At 35.7% G+C, this 21006-nt stretch overlaps 1 protein-coding gene across 3 annotated transcripts in view; it reads right to left on the reverse strand.

Moving 5' to 3' along the window:
• The window catches only part of LOC120860724 (CUB and sushi domain-containing protein 3), a 1429922-nt gene that overhangs the window by 666251 nt on the left and 742665 nt on the right, over nucleotides 1-21006 (reverse strand). For all 3 annotated transcript variants that reach the window (XM_040236474.1, XM_040236473.1, XM_040236472.1), the window contains one exon: nucleotides 636-739. In XM_040236474.1, the coding sequence (XP_040092408.1) occupies nucleotides 636-739 (104 nt within the window). The remainder of the gene's footprint in view (nucleotides 1-635; nucleotides 740-21006) is intronic.

Genomic DNA, 21006 nt, shown 5'->3' on the forward strand with positions numbered 1-21006 from the left:
GAGGGACAGGCAGGCTTGGCGTGCTGCAGCCCATGAGGTCACAAAGAATCAAGACACAACTTAGTGACTGAATAATAAGTTCCTAACATTTCCCTTTACTTAATATAAGTTCACCCTTTTTTTCTTTTTTCTTCACATTAAGAACCTTTTTAGTATATTAGCTCAACTCTGAGAGCTATTCACTGCTCTACTATACTACTACTTCATGTCAAACCACTGATTAACTCTCACAGATACTGATGATGACCAGGTATGATTAAGCCTCCAATAAATTGCAACACCCACCAGTTCTTAGTACTAGTAGTCTCTGGGATCAATTTCATAACTTTTTCTTTTAACACTTTATTCTATAACTCTGTGAGGGTAGAAGTATTTTCCAAAATAAGACCAATCAGCCTATCTGTAGTTTCACCCTAGGCCCCTTTCTGGCAATGGATTCTAAGTAACTATGTGTGGATCAAGTATATTAAGCCTTATTTAAAAGAACTAATAAATATACTATATGCAGATTGATGACAATACATAATATACTATGCTCCTTCTGTTGAAGGTAGTGAGAAGAATCAATAAAAAAAAAAGGTAAAATTTGACGAGAAACTGACAGGCTAATCAAGAAAGAAACATTGAGAACTTACACTTGGAGCACTGTCCTTGGGTCTCCAACTTCACCCCCATCACCAATTGTCAAGGTATCATAGCCAATTTCCAGGTCGAATTCTTCAAAATTTATCTGGATAACCTACCAATGAACAGAAACAAGTATCTCAAATATATCTCATTATATATTAAAAGCAAACAAGAGAACAAAGGCAGAAAAACACTAAAATGCCCTGCAGACATATTATATATCCACATGTCCATAGCTATCTATATAAGAATTTCATACTATGATAGGAAATCATATGAGAATATTTATAATGTTCAATCATTATAATTATAATTTTTATTTATACTATCATGTCTTCTGTAATAATATTTGAATGACATAACATAGTTTCTGTTTATAGAACATTCTTATCTGAGGAATTTGAATGTAAATCTAACTTGAGAAGGTTTTATAAAAGGCACATGTAGGTGGAGAATGGTTTACTATAAATAAAAATAAACTAGCATGGAAAAGCATAGAGTATAAAATTGCCACTAGATAGTAAAGCTTAAAAAATGTTAGAACTAAATTTGAACCTAGATCACTAAATTTAAAGGCATCAGGATTATTTTTGTGTATTCTTTGATAATAGAATCCCTCATTTATATTATATTTTTCCAGCAAAATTGGGAGCACAATTCTTTGGGAGACATATTATATCATGATAAGCAATTTAATAATAGCTCTTATCAAAATAGAATCATGTTCTTTTTTATTGTTTATATATTTATGTAAAAGTTCATATTTAATTAAATTGAAATTCTTAAATTCAGAACCCAATAAAACATTTTAGAGAATAATTTAATTAAGAATCTGTACAGAAGAAATTACATAAATATTGTTCTATAAATAACTATGCTTAGAGCAAAAAGTAGTTTATAATAAAGTTTCAGAAGAGCTGAGGCTACAATAGTACTACAGAAAAATGAACAAGGCCTTAATTTTTAAAAATTATTTAAAATATGAGAGATTCCATATCCTATTTTTACCTTTTTAACAAAAACCAACATTTTTTATTATGTCTATTTTTTGATTTTTTAAAATTATTTTTATTAGCATTAATTAAAACATTTGTTTTGGTCATATTTAATACAGAATATATCAAAACACAATTTTAAATGGCTATGATTTAAAAGAAAAGTTTGCCTATTCTACATTGAGTTAAATATAAGTACTCTCAATTAATAATTTCCTATTAATAGAGATTAAGTTGTTCCCATTGCTTTTGCTATAATAAGCAACATGGTTATTTCTGGCTCAAATGTACAAGTATATCTATACATTAAGTGTGTACTTATGAGTAAAATTTGTGAGTAATAACAGTCAAAATTAAATTTCAAAATAGCGTGCCATAAGGTTTGAAAACTATCTATCACTTTAAAAGTCCACAACTTGTGTACATTCTATTTCATTAGTTCTACAAATCTAGAGGGTATAAAAAGTGAAGTTTTTTTTTTGCATTTTCTTCATTAGTAATCAAATTATCTTTTTATGTTTGCCATTTATGTTTCCTTTCAGGTTTTCTGAACCATCAGTACTGTCTTTTTCTGGAAAGTTTTCCATCATACAAAACCAAAACCTGTTACCATTAAGCAATAACTCCCCGTTTTCCGTTTTCCCCTTTATCCTGGGAACTTCCAATATGCTTTCTAACCCTACAAATTTGCATATTCCAGATATTTTATGTAAGTGGAATAACACAATATTTGCCCTTTTGTGTCTGATTTACTTCACTAAGCAAAGTATTCAAGGTTCATTTGCATTGTAGAGTGTGTATCAGAACGTCATTCCTTTTATGGTTGAATAACTGTCCATTTGTTTGTTGTTCAGTCATTCAGTTGTGTCTGACTCTTTGTGAACCCATATACTGCAGCATGCCAGGCTTCCCTGTCTTTCACCATCTCCTGGAACTTGCTCAAACTCATGTCCATTGAGTCAGTGATGTCATCCAACCATCTTGTCCCTGTCATCCCCTTCTCCTCCTGCCTCCAATCTTTCCCAGCATCAGGATCTTTTCTAATGAGTCAGATCTTCACATCAGGTGGCCAAAGTGTTGGAGCTTCAGCTTCATCATCAGTCCTTCCAATGAATATTTCAGATTTATTTCCTTTAGGATTGCATGGTTCATACTCCCTGCAGTCCAAGGGACTCGCATGTGAATGTGAAAGTTGCTCAGTCATGTCCGACTCTTTGCAACCCCATGGACTATACAGTCCTGGAATTCTCCAGGCCAGAAAACTGGAGTGGGTAGCCTTTCCCTTCTCCAGGGGATCTTCCCAACCCACAGATCGAACATGTCTCCCACATTGCAGGCAGATTCTTTACCAGCTAAGCCACAAGGGAAACCCAATACTATAGTTTGAAAACATCAGTTCTTCAGTGCTCAACCTTCTTTATGGTCCAACTCTCACATCTATACACGACTACTGGAAAAACCATTGCTTTGACTATACAGACCTTTGCCAGCAAAGTAACATCTCTTCTTTTCAATATGCTCTCTAGTTTTGTCATAACTTTTCATCCAAGGAAAAGCGTCTTTTAATTTCATAGCTGCAGTCACCATCAGCAATGATTTTGAAACCCAAGAAAATAAAGACTGTCACTGTCACAGGAAATAAAGTCCATTGTACATTTATACCTAATTTTAACCATTATTCAGTTGATGGACACTTGGCATGCTTCCATCTTTAACCTATGAAGAGTATTGTTATTATGTAGATTGGTGTAAAAGTACCTATTTGAATCTCTATTTTCAATTATTGTATATATGCCTGGGGTGAAATTACTGGGTCATAAATTTAACATTTTGAAGAACTACCAAGCTGTTTTCCAGAAATTTTGAACATTCAAAATTTCTAGCAGGAATTCACGAGGGTTCCAACTTCTCTATATACCTCACTGCTTTTTGTTTTGTTTTTATTATATACATTCTAGTAGGTATAAAGTTGTAGCTTACTGTGGATTTAATTTCATCACTCTAATTAATGATGTTGAACATCTTTTCATGTACTTATTAGCCATTTGTATATGTTTTTGGTAACTGTCTATTTGAGTCCTTTATTCTATTGTTTTACCTCTTTTAAAATTAAGTCATTTGTTATATTGTTGCTGAATTGTAAGAGCTCTTTACATATTCTAGATATTAATTGCTTATTAATTGCCTATATCAGCTATATTGTTTGCAAATATTTTCTCCCATTGTGTGAATTATCTTTCCATTCTTATGATAGTGTGCTTTGATGCCTCAAAAATTTTAATGTAATGAAGTCCACTTTTATTTATTTTTTGTTGCTGTTGCTTGTGTTTTTGTGTCATATTTAAGAAGCCATTGCAAAATCCCATATCATGTTATTTTTTTCTTTTTTCTTCTATCAATTTTACACTTTATGCACTTAAATTTAGGTTTTTGATCCATTCTGATTTAACTGTTGTATACAGTACAAGTAAGAATCAAATTTCATTCTTTCTGCATGTGGCTATCCAACATTACAATCACCATTTATTGAATCTCCTGCATTGCAGGTGGACTCTTTACCATCTGAGCCACCAGGGAAGCCCATCTACAAGTAAACCTCACCTTATTGCACTTTGCTTTATTGTGATTGGCAGATATTGTATATTTTACCAACTGAAGTTTTGTGGCAAAACTGTGTTAAGCAAGCCTATCATTATCATTTCCTTTAAAACAGCATTTGTATACTTTATGTCTTTGTGTCATGTTTTGGTATTTATCACAATATTTCAAAACTTTTTATTACTATTACATTTGTTATGGTTATCTGTACTCAGTGACTGTTGATGTTACTTTGTAATGGTTTTGGGTAGCTACAAACCATACTCACTTAAAACTGTAAACTTAAAAGATAAACGTCAAATGTATTCTGATTGCTCAACTGACAGGCTCTTCCCCATCTTTATCTTTCTCTTTGAGCCTCCCTATTCCCTGAGAGACAGTAACATTGAAATTAGGCCAACTAGTGACAATACAGTGGTTTTAAGTGCCCAAGTATAAAGAGGAGTCCCACATACCTCACTTTAAATAAAAAACTAGAAATGATTAAAGTTAGTGAGAAATGAATGTCTACAGTCAAGACAGGCCAAAAGTTAGGCCTCTTGCATTAGTTGCAAGTTGTAAATGTAAAGAAGCTGTTCTTGAAGGAAGTTAAAAATGCTAGTCTAATGTACACATGGATGATAGGAAAGTGAAACAGCTTTATTACTGATATGGAGCAACTTTTAGTGGCCTGAATAGAAGCTCAAACCAGTCACAACATTCTCAAAACCAAAGTCTAATTCAGAATAAGGCCCTAAACTCTCATCAAGTCTTATGAAGCTTCAGAGAAGTGAGTAAGCTGCAAAGAAAAGTTTGAAGCTAGCAGAGTTTGGTTCATAAGGTTTAAGGAAAAAGAGCCATCTCCATAATATACAAGTACAAGGTAAACAGCAGAAGCCACAGCAAATTATCCAGAAGATCTTGCTAAGACAATTAATGAAGGTGGTTATAGTAAACAATAGATTTTCAGTGTAGACAAAACAGTTGCCTCTGTTGGAAGAGGAGTGAAGTGAAAGTTGCTCAGTCGTGTCTGACTTTTTGTGACCTCCATGGGTTATATACAGTCCGTGGAATTCTCCAGGCCAGAATACTGGAGTGGGTAGCCTTTCCCTTCTCTAGGGGATCTTCCCAACCCAGGGATTGAATCCAGGTCTCCTGCATTGCAGGTGGATTCTTTACCAGCTGAGCCACAAGGGAAGCCTGTGTTGGAAGAAGACACTATTTAGGATTTTCACAGCTAGAGAGGAGAAGTCAATGCCTGGCTTCAACATGCAAACTGACTCACTCATTAAGGGTATGGTGTTTAGTTGCTCAGTGATGTTCGACTCTTTGTGACCCCATGGACTATAGCCTGCCAGGCTCCTCTTCCAGAGGATTCTCCAGGCAAGAATACTGGAGTGGACTGCCATTTCCTTCTTGATGTTAAGGGTATAGGTAGCTGATTTGAAGCCAATACTGATTTACTATTCTGAAAATCCTAGAATTCTTAAGAATTATGCTAAATCTATTTTGTCTGTACTCTATAAATGGAACAGTAAAGCCTGGAAATAGCACACCCATTTACAATAGAGTTTACTGAATATTGTCAGTCCACTGTTAAGACTTACTGCTCAGGAAAGAAAAAGATATATTTTAAAATACTATTGTTTATTGACAGTGCAGCTGGTCACTCAAGAGCTCTGATGAAACTATAAAACAAGATTAATGTTGTCATGTCTGGTAAAACAACAGCCATTCTGCAGCCCATGTATCAAGGAGTAATTTTGATTTTCAAGTCTTATTATTTAAGAAAAACATTTTATAAGGCTATATCTGACATAGATGGTGATTCCTCTGAATAGATCTGGGTAAAGTAAATCCTCTGATAGATCTGGGTAAAGTAAATTAAAACCTTTCTGTAAAGGATTCACCATTCTAGATGTCTTTAAGAACATTTGTGATTCATGGGAAGAGCAAAATATCAAAATTAAGTTTGGAAGAAGTTGATTACAAACTTCAGTGGAGGATGTCACTGTAGATGCAATAAAAACACCAAAAGAACTATAACTAGAAATTGAACCTGAAGATGGAACTGAAATGCTACAATTTCATGGTAAAACTTCATGATAAGGAGTTGCTTCTTATGGATGAGCAAAGAACATGATGGAATCCCTTCTTGGTGAAGATTCTCTGAACATTGTTAAATGAAAACAAAGAATTTAGTGTATAAAAACTTATTTGATAAAGCAGTAGTAGTATTTGAGAATTAAGTCAATTTTGAAAAGTACTGTGGATAAAATGCTATCAAACACATCACCTGCTACAGAGAAATCACTGGTGAAAGGAAGAGTCAATCAGTGTGGCAAACTTCAACAGTGTGGTATTTTAAGAAATTGCTAATAGTAGTCTCTAATGATCCTTTGTATTTCTGTGTTGTCTGTTGTGATCTTTCCATTTTCATTTCTAATTTTATTGATTTGATTTTTCTCCTTTTGTTTCTTGATGAGTATGGCTAATGGTTTGTAAATTTTATTTATCCTCTCAAAGAACCAGCTTTTGGCTTTGTTGATTTTTGCTATGGTCTCTTTTGTTTCTTTTGCATTTATTTCTGCCCTAATTTTTAAGATTTCTTTCCTTCCACTAACCCTGGGTTTCTTCATTTCCTCCTTTTCTAGTTGCTTTAAGTGTAGAGTTAGGTTATTTATTTGACATTTTTCTTGTTTCTTGAGGTATGCCTGTATTGCTATGAGCTTTCCTCTTAGCACAGCTTTTACAGTGTCCCACAGGTTTTGGGTTGTTGTGTTTTCATTTTCATTCATTTCTATGAACATTTTTATTTCTTTTTTGAATTCTTCTGTGATTTGTTGGTTATTCAGCAGCGTGTTGTTCAGCCCATATGTTGGCATTTTTAATAGTTTTTCTCCTGTATGGCAGAAAGCAAAGAAGAACTAAAGAGCCTCTTTATGACAGTGAAAGAGGAGAGTGAAAAAGTCGGCTTAAAGCTCAACATTCAGAAAACTAAGATCATGGCATGTGGTCCCAGCACTTCATGGCAGATAGATGGGGAAACACTGCAAACAGTGGCTGACTTTATTTTTTGGGGCTCCAAAATCACTGCAGATGGTGATTGCAGCCATGAAATTAAAAGACGCCTACTCCTTGGAAGGAAAGCTATGACCAACCTAGATAGCATATTGAAAAGCAGAGACATTACTTTGTCAACAAAGGTCCATCTAGTCAAGGCTATGGTTTTTCCAGTGGTCACGTATGGAAGTGAGAGTTGGACTATAAGGAAAGCTGAGTGCCAAAGAATTGATGCTTTTGAACTGTAGTGTTGGAGAAGACTCTTGAGAGTCCCTTGGACTGCAAGGAGATCCAACCAGTCCATTCTAAAGGAAATCAGTCCTGAATATTAATTGGAAGGACTGATGCTGAAGCTGAAACTCCAATACACTGGCCACCTGATGCGAAGAGCTGACTCATTTGAAAAGACCCTTATGCTGGGGAAGATTGAGGGTAGGAGGAGAAGGGGACAACAGAGGATGAGATGGTTGGGTGGCATCACTGACTCGATGGACATGGGTTTGGGTGGACTCTGGAAGTTGGTGTTGGACTGGGAGGCCTGGCATGCTACAGTTCATGGGGTTGCAAAGAGTCGGACATGACTAAGTGACTGAACTGAACTGATACTGTAAACATAACTGTTATATACACTGCAAAATGAAACAAAATAAAAAGTTGTGGGACTCAATTTACTATGATATTTATTTTATTTAGTTAAAGCTGAACACACATTATCTCCAGGGTATCCCTGAATTCTCTCCCCATTGAATGGTTTTGGCACCTCTGTCAAAGACTGATCATGGATGGGAGGGTTTAGTTCTGTGCTCTCTTAGCTTTGTTTATCTGAAAATATCTTGATTTCTCCTTCTGCTCTGAAGGAGTTTTGACAGGCAGATACAGGATTCTTGGTCGACAATTTTGTTTTCATTGTTTAAATATTTGGTTTTCCTTGTGTTCCAGCATCTTTTCTTCTTCTTTCAGAAATCAACTGTTAATAGTTTTAGGATTTCTTAAAGAGTCACTTTTCCCCCACGGCTTTCAAGATTATCTTTGTTTTTATCCTTCAACAATAGGACTATAATATGTTTAGGTAAACTGCCAACATCCACTGGATCATGGAAAAAGCAAGAGAGTTCCAGAAAAACATCTATTTCTGCTTTATTGACTATGCCAAAGACTTTGACTGTGTGGATCACAATAAACTATGGAAAATTCTGAAAGAGATAGGAATACCAGACCACCTGACCTGCCTCTTGAGAAACCTATATGCAGGTCAGGAAGAAACAGTTGGAACTAGACATGGAACAACAGACTGGTTCCAAATAGGAAAATGAGTATGTCAAGGCTGTATATCGTCACCCTGCTTATTTAACTTCTATGCAGAGTACATCATGAGAAACGTTGGGCTAGAAGAAGCACAAGTTGGAATCACGATTGCTGGGAGAAATATCAATAACTTCAGATATGCAGATGACACCACCCTTATGGCAGAAAGTGAAGAGGAACTCAAAAGCCTCTTCATGAAAGTGAAAGTGGAGAGTGAAAAAGTTGGCTTAAAGCTCAACATTCAGAAAACGAAGATCATGGCATCTGGTCCCATCACTTCATGGCAAATAGATGAGGAAATAGTGGAAACAGTGTCAGACTTTATTTTTTGGGGCTCCAAAATCACTGCAGATGGTGACTGCAGCCATGAAATTAAAAGACGCTTACTCCTTGGAAGAAAAGTTATGACCAGCCTAGATAACATATTGAAAAGCAGAGACATTACTTTGCCAACTAAGGTCTGTCTAGTCAAGGCTATGGTTTTTCCAGTGGTCATGTATGGATGTGAGAGTTGGACTGTGAAGAAACCTGAGCGCCGAAGAATTGATGCTTTTGAACTGTGGTGTTGGAGAAGACTCTTGAGAGTCCCTTCGACTGCAAGGAGATCCAACCAGTCCGTTCTGAAGGAGATCAGCTCTGGGATTTCTTTGGAAGGAATGATGCTAAAGCTGAAACTCCAGTACTTTGGCCACTTTATGCAAAGAGTTGACTCATTGGAAAAGACTCTGATGCTGGGAGGGATTGGGGGAAGGAGGAGAAGGGGACGACAGAGCATAAGATGGCTGGATGGCATCACTGACTCAATGGATGTGAGTGTGAGTGAAGTCCGGGAGATGGTGATGGACAGGGAGGCCCGGCGTGCTGTGATTCATGGGGTTGGAAAGAGTCTGACACGACTGAGCAACTGAACTGAACTGATGGATAACTTTAAGCTTATCCTACATAGAGTTTGCTGAGCCTCATGAATGGATAGATTCACGTTTCTCTCTAATTTGTGAACTTTTTCGTCATTTCCTTCAAATATTGTTTCTATACCACTATTTCTATCTTCTTCGCCTGAGAGTCCTATAACACATTTGTTGTCCATTTGCTCATGTTCCACAGTCCCTTTGGTTACTTTCACTTATTATTTAATTTTTTGTTCTTCAGACTTAATAATTTCAACTGTTCTATTTAGCTTACTAATTCTTTCTTCTGCTGATCACACCAATTATCAAAACCCTCTAGTATTTTTCTTTTAAAATTTCACTTATTATAGTTTAAAGCTCTAGAATTTCTACTTGGTTTCTTTTTTAAAATTAATATCTTATTGATATTCTCATTTATTCATATATCATTTTATTCATTTATCAAAAATAATGCTATTTGAGCATAATTAATGCAATTGCTTTTTATTTTTGTATAATAATTTCAATGACTGAATGTCTTCAGGGATATTTTCTGTCAGTTTATTTTGTTCCTTTGAATGACCATATTCTCTTGTTTCTTTGCATACATTGTAATTTTCTTTGTTGTGGCTGAAAACTAGCCATTTCGATATCATAATGTGGTAATTCTGGAAATCAAACTCTCTCTCTTCCCCAGAGTTTGCTGTTCTTGATTTTTGAAGATTCATTTCCATCCAGCATTTTAACTGAAATTTCTTTAAATTCAAGGAGCTAGAAAAAATACCCATTTCAGTAGGTTGGGGCTGCTATAACAAAATATAAACTAGATAGCATTTAAACAATAGAAATTTATTTATCACAGTTCTCAATGCTGGGAAGTCCAAGATCCAGGCATTGTTTGTTTTAGTGTATGGTGAGAGCAAGTTTCCTGGTTCACAGAAGACCATCTTTTTTGCTGTTACCTAACATGGCAAAAGAAGGCTGAGCGCCGAAGAATTGATGCTTTTGTACTGTGGTATTGGAAAAGACTCTTGAAGGTCCCTTGGACTGCAAGGAGATCCAACCAGTGCATTCTGAAGGAGATCAACCCTGGGATTTCTTTGGAAGGAATGATGCTGAAGCAGAAGCTACAGTACTTTGGCCCCCTCATGAGAAGAGTTGACTCATTGGAAAAGACTCTGATGCTGGGAGGGATTGGGGGAAGGAGGAGATGGGGATGACAGAGGATGAGATGGCTGGATGGAATCACTGACTCGATGGATGTGAGTATGAGTGAACTCAGGGAGTTGGTGATGAACAGGGAGGCCTAGCGTGCTGCGATTCATGGGGTCGCAAAGAGTCGGACACGACTGAGTGACTGAACTGAACTGAACTGAACTAATCTTACTCATGAGGGCTTCACCCTCAAGACCTCCCAAAGGCCCTACCTTCTAATACCATCACATTGAAGGGACAGAAGCATTCAGATCACAGCAAGAACTCTCTCAGTCTTTGAAAATCGGCTCAGTACTTGGATACTCTGTTAACATCTAGCCAGATCATTTACAATTTTGTCTTGGCCTTCACCTGCAGCTGGCATTAAATATATAGATCAACTAGTGGTGAAAGCTCAGGCTCTGTTCAGGTCTTTCTGAGCATGTGTCTTATAGGGGGCATGCATGTTACTATCTAAATTCCATCATATATTGGAGGGCTTTTGAATGTTCCGAGTTCCCAAAGAAACTCTGTTATTTCTAGCAACGCACTCAGGGTAGCTTGCTTCACTATGTGTTTAGTTATATTTAGCAGTAAATCGATTTTTACTGGGGCTTAAGCTGTGAGAATCCTGAAGGTCTTAAATTGGGTATAATTTCAGTTTCTGCTAACTGGATACAAGGGTCACTATTAAGCTGGTGTCAGTTTAACATCATTTGAAGCTTTTAACTGAATGCTGAGGTTTCAAGTTCAGCCTCTTGATCCAAAGAGACTGGGCCCCAGTCTTATCCTAATTCCAGAGATTTATTGCCATTTGCCACAAGGAAAACCAAGCTTTCTTTCTGTCTCCAAGCTTTCTTTCCATTTCATCTCCTACTTTCATTTCAGTTCACTTATTTTTATTATATATGCATAATTGTACTTGTGTTTATATGGTATCCAGAAGAGCTTTACTGGTTTCCTTTATTGTGAAACCCAATGCAATGTTTTTCTTGTATTTCAGTGGGAGGCCCTTTCAGAGTACCTCATCTGTCATCATTTCAAAAGAGAAATCATATGATCCACTTTATGTCAAGTCATTTCACAATAGAGCCAATGCTGCTGCTGCTAAGTCGCTTCAGTTGTGTCCAACTCTGTGCGACCCCATAGACAGCAGCCTACCAGGCTCCGCCACACCTGGGATTCTCCAGGCAAGAACACTGGAGTGGGTTGCCATTTCCTCCTCCAATGCATGAGAGTGAAAAGTGAAAGTGAAGTCGCTTAGTCGTGTCCGACTCTTTGCAACCCCATGGACTGCAGCCTACCAGGCTTCTCTATCCATGGGATTTTCCAGGCAAGAGTACTGAAGTGGGGTGCCATTGCCTTTTCCACGTAGAGCCATGAGTGAATTGCATTTAAAATCAGGGAATGTCTAGTATTATATGATTTTAAAAGTCTAATAGGCTAGCAGATACAAATTAGGAATTTAATAAGTGATTGGTTGATTGCTATTTCTATGCCAAACCCTTGATAGTCATTATCGTTTAATCATGTTCTACAAATTTTGGACACCCATTTAATGGTAGATTTTATTTCCCTGAATTTTAACTGAGATTCTTGCATGTATATATGTAACAATGAGAACTCTGCTTCATTTTAAATTAAGTGATGAATTAATTACTAACATCCATATACTTTCAGCTAAGCACTTAACCACTGAGCTGTCAATGAAATTTCAGACACTTATAATTCTTGAACTGTTTCAATGACACCGAATCAGGAAGCTAAAATTCTGACTGAATTTGTAGAACACTTTCATTTTAGTTTGATTCTTGCAAGCTTAGTTTAAACATCATTATTGGACTGGTTATTTAGAAGTAAAATCTATGCATAAAAGAATAAAAACTACACTGGCCTCAATTGGAGACATTAATATAAATAAAGCATTATAGTAAAACTCAAGAATGACACACTGAGATATTTCCTAAAAGGGAAAAAAAAAACAGTAAAATATATAAAAGTAATTTGTAAAAACAAAAGCAAAGCAACAAACCATTTTTGTTCACACAAAAATGTAATAAGTAACATAAAGAGTTTGATGTGAAATTTTCATTTTCTGTATTTTCCTGTAATAGCAATTTTTCATCCTTTTATCTTTGTATAATATGATCTATCCATGGTATAATATGAAAATGAAATGAAAAGCAAATGAAAATCAGTATTCATCAGTGTAATATAAATACTTTCTCTACATATATAGCTGGTAGTAGGGGTGAAATATTTAGTAAGAAATATGGGAAGAATATAATGCGTATTAGTAGAGAAAGAAATGTCATACATTTTGCCTCTATTATTTGTTCCTAATCATTTGTGAGTGGGAAAAAAATTAAAACTGCACTTGGGTCACAGGACTGTTGGATAAAAAGCTAAATATGCCCCTAAATATAGCATAATTTATAACTGTCTTGATTTTTTTTAACCAAATAAGCCACACTCTTGGCTTCCATTTGTGGAGTGCCAACTCCAAATGGTTATATGATGTTAATTGAGGGTTATGTTAACATATTTAAACTACTAGTGGAGTCAACAATAATCTCACACATTTTTAACACTGACTTTCCAGACGTAAGAAATATGTAACTAATATTAAATATTAAATACTTAGTACATTCATTTCCCATAGTGCTTAATACATGGATTTTCACAAGATATTTTGATAGAACTGGTATAGAATCTATTTTTCATAACTGTCACTTTCTCCATCATTTCAGTTCAGTTCAGCTCAGTCGCTCAGTCGTGTCCGACTCTTTGCGACCCCATGAATTGCAGCAGGCCAGGCCTCCCGGTCCATCACCAACTTCTGGAGTTCACTCAGACTCATGTCCATCGAGTCCATGATGCCATCCAGCCATCTGTCGTCCCCTTCTCCTCCTGCCCCCAGTCCCTCCCAGCATCAGAGTCTTTTCCAATGAATCAACTCTTTGCATGAGGTGGACAAAGTACTCGAGTTCAGCTTTAGCATCATTCCTTCCAAAGAAATCCCAGGGTTGATCTTCAGAATGGACTGGTTGGATCTCCTTGCAGTTCAAGGGATTCTCAAGAGTCTTCTCCAACACCACAGTTCAAAAGATTTCTCCATCATTATGTTTTATAAAGTCTCATGGAAATTCTACTCAATTATATTCTTTATATCATTTACCCACAAATTTATTTAAATATTAACATTGTGAGTCCTGGGCTCAGCACCACACATGCACTGGCTTTATTTGAAACCTAAACCTATATGTAATGTTCATTTATATATTAGTTTAGCCACTCAGAACCTGAACCTCCTATCATTTGTAGACTTAGGAAACTTGGTAGGAAGCACAGTACACTCCCAATATGGTCAGATGTTATATTCCCCTTCATTGACTGCATTCAGACTTGAGACTTAAGCGCCCTAAACCATGGATTCTGGCAGAGGGTGGCAAAAGCAGAAAACATCCAGTTTAAGAAGCAATGGTAGTTGTTGTATGTAATGGCACTGATGTCCTAGGGCAGCATTATACAAGAGGGAAAAAAAAATATTTCCACAAATTAGAACCAGAAGCCATATCAGACAATAAAAAAGTTCCTATGAGGTAAAATGAGTACTGCTACATTCCAGGTTGATCAAGGAGCTCATCCCCCTTCCATAGAAGATAAGCTTCACCAACCTCCTTAACCAGCAGGATACTATATTGTTCTATGAGCCAGTGACCTCTGAAGCTAAAACTATATGGATATCACATTTGTTGGGGATTTCATGATAACTTTCTTTTGACTATAGGTCTCCAGATAATGAGGACCTATAACTGGATATAATGGAAAAGCCAGCACAATACTTGGAGATACTAGACTTATATGTAAGTGGCTAACATTTTTTGTTTTTTTATTAATGAAGGCATTTTTTCATATAAAAAGTTTTTCAAAGTGAATGTAAAGAAAGAAGTACAGATAGGGATGAATACTTGATAACAAAATGGGTGAATTGTGGCAGAAACTATTGATTGTTTATTCAACAGCCATCTTACTTGTTCATTCCAACCTTTCTCTTCCAAACAGGACATTGATTTTGTTCAGCTACCTATCTTCCTATTTATATCCTCATGCTTTAGTGACTTCTGACCCCATATTAAGTTCCATGGAATGGCTGCTAATGAGTCTATGCCAATTTTAGCAGTTCCATTTCATCTGTCAGGGGTAAGATTAGATATTACTAGGTGACCTAATTCTGGTTAGCGGAAGGTGAGAAGCAATCTTCTTGGAGTGTTGGTGGGGGTTTGGGGGTGTGGGGAAAATATTCCTAGGAGATCAAATGAAATACAAAGAATCAGTCTGCTCTGGAGGTGTCTGGATCTGGATATATTCACTAGAGCTACTGCAGTCATCTTGAAATGCATAGTTTGAGGACAAAGCTTACAGAGGGAGATGCCCAGAGCCAGGAGATGAATGTTATTACTATATGCCTGAGGCTTACATACATCTAGACAGAATGTTGTGCTAAATAATGTATTTCTTTACTATTTAAACCATAGCTTCCCCATACTTAAAACATTCTAGTGGATACACTGGAATATTCACTTCTAAGTTTTAAAAAATGCCTTGCCCAATAACTTGTCTGTGTTTATTTGGCCAACAGTGATAGGACAAAATTCAATCTCAGACTTGCCTGATGTCACAATTCAAGTGCTCAAACTTCACACTATTCCGCATTTGCATAATAAAAGTCTGTAACTTAAGAAATACTTTCTGTCAGCCAAATATCTGATATATAATAACATAACCTCTAAGTAAGTTCTTTGATGTTGTACATATGCCTCCTGTCTAAAAAAGTGATGGCAAGGAAAGATGATGTCTGAAATCTGACAAGTAACAAATATTATATCAATTCCTTGGGGGAAAATATAGAAAGCATGGATAGTATAAGTTATTTTATCTTCCATTATAAAACCTGTATTTTTAGACATCAAAATAAATCTGGAAGCTGTTGAAATTTCTCAATATTTCTCTAGTTATCAGCTGCTGCATTGGCTAATTTGTACCAATAGGATTAGTTGAGTTCAGTTCAGTCACTTAGTCATGTTCGACTCTCTGCAACCCCATGAACTGCAGCACACCAGGCCTCCCTGTCCATCACCAACTCCTGGAGTCCACCCAAACCCATGTCCATTAAGTCAGTGATACCATCCAACCATCTCATCCTCTGCCATCCCCTTCTCCTCCTGCCCTCAATCTTTCCCAGCATCAGGGTCTTTTCCAATGAATCAGCTCTTCACATCAGGTGGTGCAATCAAATTAACCATTGATATTTACCAAAACAAATTAATGATGCTTTAATAGTAATACCAAGTTAGTCATATTAGTGAGACAACATAACATAGTTAAGGGCACAGGCAAAGCTGTGGATTATGTTTCTCTGTCATGGAATGTTATATGGTTTGAGGGAAGTCTCATAACTATAAAAGAGAATTTATACCTCATAGTTTCTAAGGTTGAAGTAAGTATTACAGAAAAACAAGCTTTGAAAACAGAACATACTATGGTTCATATACAGTATGTTTTTAATAAATGGTAGTTATTATTAGCTAATCATAAAATAAATGTTCACATTTGTTCAAAATGGATCTTGAGAATGAAGTTCTATTTTTGGCAACCTTACTATGATTCAAAGAGTAGAGTTCTTCCCCCAGATCTACACTGCTAGAAATTTATCTTTTCTGGAAGCAGCTTTTCTCTATTATGTTTATTTCAGAATGACTATAATTCATTCTAATATTAACAAGTATATTTCCTACCAGGTGAGGAAATTCAGAATGCACAACATATGCATAAATATAAAATATACAATGTATAAACTATGATTTTAAAGCTTAAGGTATGCAATGTCATATCTCATAATCAATTTGACATCTAATTAAAAGCACTTCCTTTTTCATAAATGTTTCAGACCTTGGTAATCACAGTCCAGTTTGGAGACAAGACATAAATAAGATAAATGCAATATCCTATGCTAAGTGCTTTGGAATATGGACACACAGGGTTACATAGAGCAGAGATGAGAGCCACCTGTTTAAAGAATAAAGTGGAAAGATTTCCTCCAGGAGAGAACCCCCAGGTAGTGCAAAAGAAGGCAAAGATAAGAAGTGGAGAAGAATGTTGTAGAAGATAGAAAGAATAATGTCACAATAGAAAGAAATATTCCATTAGTTTCTGTAATACAAACTGTGAAACAGGAAGTGATGAAAAGCAAGACTAAAAATGGAGGTAAGAACTATGTCATGTTAAGGACCTCTAAGTTTATCTTCTAAATGAGGAGCAGCAAATAATGAGTTTTGAGTAGAGTGTTGACAGGGTTTTATTTGCTGTTGATATGTTCACTTTGGCAGTAGGAACAATTTGGATTTGAGTGGAGTTGGGCTGGCAACCCACTCCAATATTCTTGCTTGGAGAATCCCTATGAACAGAGGAGCCTGGCAGGCTATAGTTCATGGGGTTGCAAAGAGTTGGACACAACTGAATGACTAAACACTGCACAGTACAAGCTGAGTTAGAGAAATTGAGGGTATAAACATGAGCTGTAAAAATAGGGGTGAGGAGTGAAGTCAATCTAGATTTTTTACCCCAAATAAAAATGATTGAAGTGATTTCCCCCTTTTTATCTTTTCACAAATATAGCACTTATGAAAAGCTCACTAAAAAAATCTATGCTTCACAGGATTATTTTATCCAATTTTATAGGGCATTGTCTAATTCAGATGAAGCAGAATATGTGGCACATTTATTAAAACACCATGTATTTCAGGATATCCCTGCTGGTCCATTGGTTAAGAATCCACATGCCAATGCACGGGACATGGGTTCAATCCCTGGTCAAGAAAGATTCCACATGCCACAGGACAACTAAGCCTTTGTGCCAAAACTGTAATTGTAAAAATTAAAATAAAACATATAAATACCAGGATACTGTAGACAAATCTTAAAAAAAAAAATCATGTATTTCAGAATAATTCTCAGATTTGACTGTTTTGTGATATGTATTGTATGTAATATGTACCACATGTGTACATGTAAAATCAGTGTTCAATAAGTGTATAATTAGTCACCACCATAATTTTTGTAAAAAAGGAAATAGACAAAGGTAGCTCAGATGGTAAGGAGTCTGCCTGCAATGCAGGAGACCTGGGTCAGGAAGATCCCCTGGAGAAGGAAATGGCAACCCACTCCAGTATTCTTGCCTAAAAAATCCCGTGGACAGAGGAGCCTGGCAGGCTACAGTCCACAGGGTCACAAAGAATTGGACACGACTGAGAGACTAACATAGAAGGTTTAAATATGACACATATAAATCCAGCATTTATTTGAAACTAATCTTATTTTAGAGGAAAAAGTTAATCTCTTATATTCTAGAAAGAGTATACATTATAATATTATATATCTTAACACAGAAGATATATTCCAAAATTCTGGACTAGACTTTTCAAAAATGAGAAGTGCCAGCCTAGGGAATTCTCTGGATTCATCCACTTTTTGCCAACATTAGGTTAATAGTTTCAATTCTTAAAAAGGCTCATATTTTAGAGATAATGGAAGAGAAGTGTTTGGAGACACAGTAAGATATTGATGAGTTGATAAAAAGCTTTCAGCTTTGTTTTACTTTTTTATGCCTTTTGCATCTGTGCACTGGTTTTCTCCTCTAGGGGACTGCTGGTATGTAGCAATGACAGATTACATATGGTATCACAAATGTTTCACTGAAGGGAAGAAACTATATAAAATGAAAACTGTATCAAATATTAAATATATAATACAACAGTACAAAACCATTGGTTATTTTCTATTATTTATTCATGCTTAGCTACTGGAGGATATAATTTAAATTTCATAATACATATAAATGATCAACTTGAAGTTACAAATTTTGAAGAAAGTACTGGCAGAAACTGTTATTGGTTTTAGAAGGATATTCATTACAAATTTGTATATGTTAGATGGTACACATAAAAAAATAAAAATGAGTATGGCTCATCAAAGTCAATTTGGTAAGAAGTGCTATTTTGCTATTTAGGCATCATTCTTCTCGTTACATTTTTGGATGGATCTCAGAGGGCCCTATATGATCCGGGCTTTATTAAGCTCTAAGGAAATGGCAACCCATTCTAGTATTCTTGTCTGGAGAATTCCATGGACAGAGGAGCCTGGTGGGCAACAGTCCATAGGGTCACAAAGAGTCAGACACAACTGAGTGACCCCCACCCCTACACACACACACACACACACACACACACACACACACACAGCCTCCATTTCTTATATTTTACTCCTTACCTGTATGCCACAGGACTCTGTCATCATTTTAGTTTCCAGAAGACTGATATCTTCACAAGCCTTTATAAACACTTCTTCTACTATTGTCTTTTACATCACTAGTGCTTTCCATCCTTCAATATTGGATTAAATCTCATTTGCTTAGAAAGATACTCACTGACTGTTCTGAGCAGCCTCCCTTTTATTTCACCCAGAGTGTTTCCTTCAAGTTGTGACTGCTAATTTCCCCATTAATTCTTTTATTTTCAATTTAAATCACTAGCTGGAAACTTCCTAAAGGCAAATAATTTGTTGTTTTAATTTTTAAAATCTATTGTAGCCCCAGATTTCTAGTCAATGAAATTGCAGAATTTCCCCCGAAAAGTTTAGGATTTATAACACTCATTTCCATCTGGCTACTCCCAATATATATGAAGTCTTACATGGTTGCTTTCAGATGCTAGAGATCATCACAGAAGAAAGGTATAGCTATCACATCCTATATTTTCAGATTTAGGATGCTCCTCCCTTCTATATATATATATATACTTTTTTTTCTGGTATTATGTGAGTGGTTATATTATTACGTAGGAGGGGCTGAAATTCAAGCCAGATATTCAGTGTTCAACAAAAGGATTAGACAGAAGTGTATACTTTGACAATATGCATCCTATGTGACTGGTTATATGAGAATAATCAAATCATCCAAGTAACTTTCTCCACACTGGTTAGAGATTTCAGAAGTTCAAAGAGCTTTAATACTAAGAATGGCAAATATAATATTGTATTCCTCCTCTCTCTTCACTACCTAGCAGCAGCTGTTGCTGAGGGACTAAGAAGCTAAAAGAAAAATAAAATGCACCAGAAAGATGATAGTGACTTTTACTAACTCCAATACTTTCATTAGATAACCTTCTACTTTGCAGTAAAATAGCTCAGGGTTATGAGGCAAAAGCTCAGAGCTCTCTCAGTTCCTTTTTCAATCTCTCTTGGCAGAAGCCTATTCTGATTTCTTAGAAACATCTGCTGATGGCTTCTGACAACTAATATCAGCAGGGAATCTTCACAAGGATATTCCAAATTCTGAAATTTGTGAGAACATGTGTTATCTGCACAGTAGGAAGCACAGATCAAAGAGTGATAGAAGCAGTATGCCTCAGCACATTCTGGGCATGTGGTCGTGATGGTGGTAGTCCTAGTTGCAGCCCTAGTAATGCCATTATTATTAATGTTTTTGAGCATGTACTATATTCTAACCATATGGAATGCTTTACTTCATATAATCCTTCCAAAAGCCTTATGAGGAAGGCATTATTATATTTATTTTACTGTTGAAGAAACATAAGCCCAGATAAGTTAATTTTTTGGTGGTGACCTGTGATTAATTATACTATTATGCCATATGTTTATTTGCATGGGCACTTTTTATATTTGCATATTAGAATAGGAGGAAATGTCAGCATTACGGATAGAAAATGTAAAAAGGAAATAGAACATTTACTTTCTATTCTAAATTATGCAATGAGCTATACCACATCTTCAAGAAATAGGAAAATACTGAAAGTCAATGATTATTACGGGGAGTATTAAATGCTCATGTTGTAAAAAACTGTACATTGCTTCAGTTTTCAAGATGTTAAAATGAAACTACAGCTAACAAGTACAATTGCTATCTAGAATATTGGTGATGTAATTATGTAAATGACAAATATATGTGAAGAAGAAACAAATTCTTAAAATTTTATTTGAAGAATAAGAGAAATATATGCTTTATACAATAAGTAGATATTCTACCCTAAGAAGAGAGATTTTATGTTTGTTTTTTTTCAAGCCTTCATTTTCAAAAATATACATTATAAAATTATCATAGAGAAACTAAAAAACTTATAGAACTAAAAAGATATAAACTTAAAAATCACATACACATATTTGCTTATACACTAGATATTTATAAACATGATTCAATGGCAAATATTTGTTAAATATTTATTGTGCACCAGGCATTTTCTGCATTCTGACTCATCCTTTCTCTTCCTTTCTCATGTTATGGA

This window comes from Oryx dammah, unplaced genomic scaffold (genome assembly GCF_014754425.2).
Source record: "Oryx dammah isolate SB20612 unplaced genomic scaffold, SCBI_Odam_1.1 HiC_scaffold_11164, whole genome shotgun sequence".
Lineage (NCBI taxonomy): Eukaryota > Metazoa > Chordata > Mammalia > Artiodactyla > Bovidae > Oryx > Oryx dammah.